This window comes from Lepidothrix coronata, unplaced genomic scaffold, assembly GCF_001604755.1.
Source record: "Lepidothrix coronata isolate B3197 unplaced genomic scaffold, Lepidothrix_coronata-1.0 Scaffold371, whole genome shotgun sequence".
NCBI classification, from domain to species: Eukaryota; Metazoa; Chordata; class Aves; order Passeriformes; family Pipridae; genus Lepidothrix; species Lepidothrix coronata.
Window position 1 is genome coordinate 8,536 of NW_016690551.1, and position 7,383 is coordinate 15,918.

Genomic DNA, 7,383 nt, shown 5'->3' on the forward strand with positions numbered 1-7,383 from the left:
GGGGGACACGGATGTGACAGGGTGGACGTGGACACGGGGGTCGTGGAGGGATGCGGGCACGAGGGGCGGACACGGACGGAGGGGACACAGGGGGACACGGTTGTGACAGGGGGGACACGGTCACGGAGGTTGGGCATGGAGGGCCGTGGACATGAAGGGGTGGACATGGGACGCAGAGGGACACGGATGTGACACGGGGGACACGGACGTGAGGGGGTGGGCACGGAGGGACATGGATGTGCGTGGGACACAGAAAGGGGTGGGCACCCAGGGATTCGGACGTGAGGGGCATCATCGACAGGAGAGGGGACACATGGGGGGACACGGGCACGAGGGGGTGACTTAAAGGGGCAGTGACACGAGGGGTTGGACACGGAGGTCACAGAGGGACACAGATGGGAGAGGGTGGACGTGGATGGACGCGGTCACGTGGGGGTGGACACGGACACAGGGGACACAGAAGGACACCAATGACAGGGTGGACACGGACACGAGGGGGTGGACACATGCGAGGGGATGGACGTACAGGGACACGGACACGAGGGGGGACACGGACACAAGGGAGGGACACGGACACGAGGGGGGACACGGACGGGAGGGAGGGGACATGGAGGGACACGGACGTGAGTGTGCACGGACATTCACATGCGGGGACGGACACACGGACACGGATATGGGTGGGTGGACATGGAAGGACTTGGACACCAGGGGGCGAACACGGACACGGTGGGACAGAGGGACACAGAGGGACACGGGGGGGACACAGAGGGACACGGGGGGACACGACGGGGACACAGCAGGGGTGGGCACAAAGGGGCTTGGAAACGAGGAGTGGACAAAACCATGGTGGACTCGGTGCACGTGGGACACCGACACGAGTGGCAGCCACGGGGAGGACACGGCCACGGGAGGGACACCAGGATGGGGACACCCAGGGGACAGGGACACCCATCCACGCACAGAGCCCCCCAACCACCCAGCCCTGGGGTCCCTTCACATGCGGGGGGGGGGTCCCCGTGCTGCCAGTGGGGGGGTCTGTGTGCCCACGTGTGCCCCCCAGCCCTCGGATGCTCCCAGGGCACCGGGGACCCCCAGCCGGTGCTGGGGGGATGTTCAGAACCCCAGGAAAGGATTAGAGGGGGGTCCGACGGGGCCAGGGGGTGCTGAGTTGGGGGGTGCTGCCCCCCTGCCCCCCCTCCGGGGCCGGCTACGCCCTAACGGGGTGACACGGAGCCGCCGGACCCGCCCGTTCCTCTTCCCCGCACCAGCAGCAGCGGCCGGAGCGCAGGCGAGTCGGGGGGGCTGGGGCTGGGGAGGAGGGGGCAGGAAACGACCTGCTGGGACCCCCGGGAGCTGCCCAGCCCTGGGAGAGAAGGAGCAGGGCGGGGGGGCCGGACTGGGCTGCACTGGTTTGCGGCGGGAGGGGGAATCCGGTGGGAACGAGGGTCCTGATTCCTGTTTCCCACCCAGGCGTTCCCGGTGTGCTGGAGGGGTCATGGGGGTCCCTGCAGCTCCTCTCATGCTGCTGCTGCTGCTGCTGCTGCGCCCTGTGACCCCCACGAGCCCCACGGTCCCCGTGTCCCGCTGCTTCGGCGTGCTGGGGGATGATGCCCAAGACCTGGACCTGACCAACAAAACCCGTGGATGTGCCGAGCTGGACTTGGGCCCTTTCTACCAGAAGCGATGGCTGTTCCTGAGCCACAACGGCATCGAGGCCCTGAGCCCCTCATCCCGCCTCGGGCCCAGGCTGAAGGAGCTGGACCTGAGCTACAACCGGCTGCGGGAGCTGCCCGAGGGGCTCTTCACCCATGCCACGGCCCTGAGCACCCTGAAGCTGGAGGGGAACCCCCTCTCTGCCGTGCCCCCCGACGCCTTCCATCCCTCCCTCACCTCCCTCTCCGTGTCCTGCCGCTGCGACGTGGTGGGCACCGTCCTGGCCCCCTGCGCCCACCCGGCCACCCGCTGGTGCCGCTGCTTCACGTCCCACCAGGAGCCCCTGAACGTCACGGAATTCCACGGCCGGGAGTGCGGGGTCAGCGCGGGGCTGGTGGGCGGCGTGGCCGGGGCGGTGGCCGCGGTGGCCGCGCTGGTGGCCGTGGGCGCTGCCCTGGTGTGTTATCGGCGGAGGAGGGCGGGGGCCGCGGTGGCCGGGGCGGGGTGGGGGAAGCAGGACCCCGGTGCGGGCGTCCGGCAGCCCCAGTACGTCAGCCGGGACGACGGGATTGGCACCAACGAGGTCGCCGAGGTCGCCGATGTGCCCGACTACGAGAACGTCTTCGTGAGCCCCGGCACCGCCCCGGCCACCAAGCAGGGATGGGCACCGGGGTGGAAGGAACAGCGGTACAGGTGAGGCTCTGGCATCCCACCCTGCTGTGCTGGCATCCCATCCCATCCCATCCCATCCCATCCCATCCCATCCCATCCCATCCCATCCCATCCCATCCCATCCCATCCCATCCCATCCCTCTGTCCATCCATCTATCCATCTATCCATCCATCCATCATCTCCCATCCTGTTCCACCCCATCCCATCCACCCCATCCATCCCATCTCTCCCATCCCATCCCATCCCACCCCCTGCTGTGCCATGCTGTCCAGTCCCACACATGCCACCCCAGTGCCCTCCTGTCCTGTCCCATCCCACCATCCCCAAGTCCCAGGCGCTTCCAGGGCCCGAGCCCTTCCCTCCCTGACCCCTGTGACATTCACTCCCCACTGAGCCCCCCCCCGTCCCCCCAGCCCCCAGGTCCCGGAGGATGAGAATTATTTCCTGGAGAACGAGGCTGATCCCGGGGACCAGCCCATCTACGCCAACACTCTGGGCCCCACCGAGGACGTTTACATCATTCCCGACCACTGAGGGGACTGGGAGGGACTGGGGGTGGGGGCGAGGAGGACACTGGGGGGACTGGGAGGGACCCTCTGCCCCCTGCTGTCTTCCCCTGCTGTCCCCCCAGCCCAGAGGGGACAGGGACAGCCCACGGCTCCACGGGCTTCCCCACGGCCGGGCCGGGCACACGGGTGGTTCCCACGCGACATTTCCTGTGGGAATGCCTCCCTGTGGGGGGGTTGGTTTTAACACCCCCCGGCCCCAGGCCCTGCCACGGCCCCAGTTCCCACCGCAGGGCTCAGCAAGGGCTGAGCTGACACTTCCTCCCGGGGCCGGTGGCCACCGACTGCGGGGACGCCTCATCCGCCGGCAGCCGGAGCCTTCCGGCCCCGGGGCGCACGCGGGGCCCCCGGGGAGGAGCAGGGCCAGGGGGTGACCACGGCCTTGGGTTCCTCTTCCCCTTTTGGGGCCGATGGGGAGCGTCGGGGGCAGCGCTGGCTCGGGGCCGTGCCGGCGGTTGGGCACATCCGGGCCCGGCTGTGCCCCCCGTTCTCCTCCTGCTCAATCTGCCCCTCTGGGGAATGGAGGGAAAATCCTTGTTTTCAGTCCTCCTGGCGAGACCCCGAGTTTGGGCACCCTGAGGGGAACGGCAGCCTGGGGGACAAGGGGACCCCCTGTGCCTTGTGTGGGTGTCCCCTCATCCATCCCCCCCACCCTTGACCCCTGTGAGGCTTCACTGTGCCCATTAAATGGTTTAATTGTCTTTAATTACCCGTGGAGCTCGTGGTCTGTGGGGAGCCCTGGGCAGGACACAGGGCTTTTCCCAGTGGAAGGTCCCTGGAGCTCCAAAAGCACGTGTCCCCAAAGTGGGGGTCCCAAGGAACCAGAACCCTCAAGGACAGGTCCCCAAAGCCTTTGTCCCCAAAGTGGAGGTCCCAAGGGACCAAGAGCCCCAAGGACACGTCCACAGAGCCCATCTGCCCAGGGCAGGGGTCCCAAGGGACCAATACCCTCAAGGACAGGTCCCCAGAGCCCACGTCCCCAAAGTGGTGGTCCCAAGGGACCAAGACCCAGGTCCCTCAAGTCCGTGTCCCCAGAGTGGACATCTCCATAGCTTGTGTCCTTCAAGCCCTGGTCCCCAACGCCCCCATTCCCAGAGTAGAGGTCCCCATATCCCACATCCCTCAAGCCCGGGTCCCACCAGCAGCTGCCGAGGGGCCGGGAAGCCCAGGACACCCCCGGATCCCAGCGGGAGAGGGGACAGGACACAGAGGAGCTGTGACCAGCACAGCCACCCCATGAAGCCGTGGTGGGGACACACCATGTGCCCCCAAACCCCTGTGGGGGGTTTCCCCCACCCCTTGGTGCCCGTGGGGTCCCGGGGCCGGAGGCACCTGGAAATCGGGTGACGGCCCCATCCTGGCTGGACGTCCCTCCCGGGGGTCAAGGCTGTGCCCAACACCCATCCCAAGGGCATAAACAACTCAAAGGTCTCTGGAGCAGTGCCCAGATCTTCCTGACACGCTGGCAGCATGGCACTGGAAAGCCACGAGGATTTACCAGCAAATCCATATGGAGTCAGATCCCAAGGGAGCTGAGGGAGCTCTGGTGGGAGACCCCCCCCCAAGCCAGCTGTGCAGGAGGAGCAGCCAGAATCCCTGTTCCCATCACTTTATTCATTGTCGTTATTATATCCTTCCTGTTTTACGGAAATATATAAAGTACAAATAGACAAAAAAAAAAAAAACAAACCTCGTTTCCCCCTCAAAAAAGTCACTTTGCTATAAAATACAATAAATTAGAAATAAATAAGGGGGTTCTATAAATAAGTCTATTCTACTATTCTGTCAATAAAAATTAGAGCAGAGAAGGAGGGATGGGGTGGGATGGGGACACCCAGGGATAGACCCACCCTGGCCCCTTTGGGGTATCTCAGGTGGGAAGATAAAATTAAGTATGGATTAATAAAACAAAATATGGATTTAATAAATAAAATATGGATTTAAATAAGAAAAGAGAGGAGGGAATATGTTGTTGTGGAGAGGAATCCAAAACTGGAAAGCCCAGGGCTGAGTCAGAGCTGAAAGCCCCAGAGTGGAACTGGAGAATCTGGGGCTAAACTGGACAGTGGAGATGGGTCTGATGTGAAGGCACTTGGTGCCAGAGGGTCTGGATTTTGGGATGCTGAAGCTGGAGGTTCTGAGGCTGAGCTCAGTGGTGGAGCCAGGTCTGGCGTGGAGTCATTTGGTGCCACAGGGTGTGGATTTTGGGACGCTGGAGCTGGACATTCTTGGGGCTGAGCTGGGTTGGTGGAGTCGGGGCTGGCTTGGAGGCACTTAATGCCACAGAATCTGAATTTTGGGGTGCTGGAGCTGCCAGGAGGCCTCACCTGGGCAGCGACACGTCCCGGTTGGAGCCACCGGCGATGCCATCAGGCACAGTGGCACCTGGTGACCAACATGTCCTCGAAGACGCTGGAGACCAGCCTGCCCTCGCCGTCGTAGTGCATCAGCACCATGGGGTCGTATCCAGCAGGGACACAGCAGGGAGGGGGGGTGGCCTTGGACAGGGAATGCACTCGGGATTTGATCTGGGCGTGCATGTTGGCCGGCTTGTAGTTGTGGGGGCAGGAACCCTCGCAGAACCTCATGTAGTAGCTGTGGGGGGCGATGACCCAGTCCGACCAGCCGATGTCCTGGAAGGAGACCTTCAGCGACTTCAGGCAACACTTCCCATCGCTCTTCCCGCACTCCTCCTCCAGCCCCCGGGCTCTCCTGGCCCCCCGAGCCGTGTTCTCCTGGGTTTCCACCTCCAGCACCAGCGTCTCCCCCTCCGAGGTGGCCAGTGCGGCCGAGACGTTGGCTGTGAAGTCCAGCTGCAGGCGCAGCGTGGCCTCAGGACCGGCCACCCAGGGCTGGATGGCTGCTGTCACATCCAGGCTCCGGGAATCGGGGTCCAGCTCTTGGCTCTGCACGAGCTGGGGGGTCTCTTCGTCCCCCTGCAGGGCGTAGATGGTGACCCGGGGAGGCACCGAAGCGCCGCGCGGGGACATCTCGGGGGACGGCGGCGACCGCTTGAAGAGCTTCAGCTCCGCCTGAACCACCTGGAGCTGCCGCTGGAATTCCTCGGCGCGGGAGAGCAGGAGGTGGTAGCGGTGGGGACCGCGGGGGTCCTGGTGTCCCTGGGAGTCCCCGTGTCCTTGCGGGATGTCCGGCCAGCGCAGCACTGCGGGGACAGAAGGGACAGCTGATGTAAGAGCCGGCAGTTCCCCCGTCAGCCCGGGCTTGTGACCAGCCCCGCTCAGGCAGCCGAACCACCGCTCCCGGGGAATCCCCCAAATCCCCGGGGGTGCTGGAAATTCATCCCTACCCTCAGATCGCTCAGGACCCACCATCTCCAGGGACCCTCGAGATGGAGGGTCTCAGTTTTGCCGGTGCCAGAGCGGGTACCCCGCACTGGGGCACCCCCACCCCACTCCCCAGCTGTCCCCGCACCAGCCCAAGCAGTAAGAGCAGAATATTCCCCTAAATCCCCTCAGATTCAGATAACCCCCCCAAACTGGGGCTCAAGCTGGGGATCGAGGGATGGCACCTCCCCTCCGCTCACCCCCAAACCACCCCGAGCCCCACTCCGAGCCCCCCGAGCCGCCACCGCGCCGCCGATTAAAAGCTTCCATCCCAAATTCCCTGCTCTTGGTGTTTTTAAGCAAAAGAGCCCCAACAGCGGCTCCTCCCCTCTTCCAGGGCAAAGGAAGCCGCGGGACGAGGATGCCCGTGGCCACCGTGCTGCATGCCCGGTCATGTCCCGACCGTGCCCGACTGCGGGACGCGCTGGGACGCGCTGGGACACACGCGTGTGTCGGGGGGATGAGGGTCGTGGAATGACGGGGAGTCACTTACGGATGGGGGTCAGGCGGTGCAAACGCCGGGTCCTGGACATGGATTCCTCCTCCTCCTCCTCCCCTTCCCGGCTCCGGTTCCCCGCCAGCTCTGCCACTTTCTGCTGGTAGAGCCGCTGCGCTCTCTGGATGCTCTCCTGGTCCGGCTGGTGCCGGATGACGGGGGGAGCCGGCATTCCCAGCCGCTCCAGGATCCCCTTTTTGACGGCTTCCAGCTGGAGCCTGTCCTGGTCCCACGTGAGGGGCAGGGAATTCACGGCGGCGAGGGGCAGAAGGAGCTGGAGGCAGGTGAGGGTGGCCCAGACATCCCTCAGCGCTCCGGGCATCGCGCTCCTCGGCATCCTGCAGCTCCCGGGGCAGCCTTTACTCCCGAATCTCGTGCAAAGGCTGGACGTGCTGCCAGGGGAATGAATGAACTGGACCAGACCAGACTTTATAGGGGCCGAACTTTGCCCGCCCTCCTGCCGTGGGTGACAGAGTAAACTTCCAGCAGGAATTTCTCCTTTCTGGGATTTTGCACAAAAGGTTCAGGCAGCGCTGGAGCCCGGATGATTTACAAGCCGGTTTGAAGCTGTAGAGACAAGAAAGTCTGGAATACTATTTCTCAGCAACAATTATTCCACCATCTTCCGCTTCCCGTTTCCCCTACGGGATC

The 7,383-nt window shown here is 64.2% G+C and overlaps 2 protein-coding genes across 2 annotated transcripts; one reads left to right on the top strand and one right to left on the bottom strand.

The window, feature by feature from the left end:
- Nucleotides 1-88: 88 nt before the first annotated feature.
- Nucleotides 89-4,459, top strand: LRRC25 (leucine rich repeat containing 25). Its single transcript, XM_017839022.1, has 3 exons — nt 89-1,288; nt 1,471-2,346; nt 2,740-4,459. Exons 2-3 carry the CDS (start codon nt 1,496-1,498, stop codon nt 2,858-2,860), a joined length of 972 nt encoding a protein of 323 aa, XP_017694511.1. The 5' UTR covers nt 89-1,288; nt 1,471-1,495; the 3' UTR covers nt 2,861-4,459.
- A 551-nt stretch (nt 4,460-5,010) lies between these two features.
- Nucleotides 5,011-7,054, bottom strand: GDF15 (growth differentiation factor 15). Its single transcript, XM_017839023.1, has 2 exons — nt 6,730-7,054; nt 5,011-6,055 (listed from the first exon to the last, which is right to left on the bottom strand). The coding sequence occupies exons 1-2, from the start codon at nt 7,052-7,054 to the stop codon at nt 5,262-5,264; spliced, it is 1,119 nt and encodes a 372-aa protein (XP_017694512.1). The 3' UTR covers nt 5,011-5,261.
- Between the last annotated feature and the right edge of the window lie 329 nt (nt 7,055-7,383).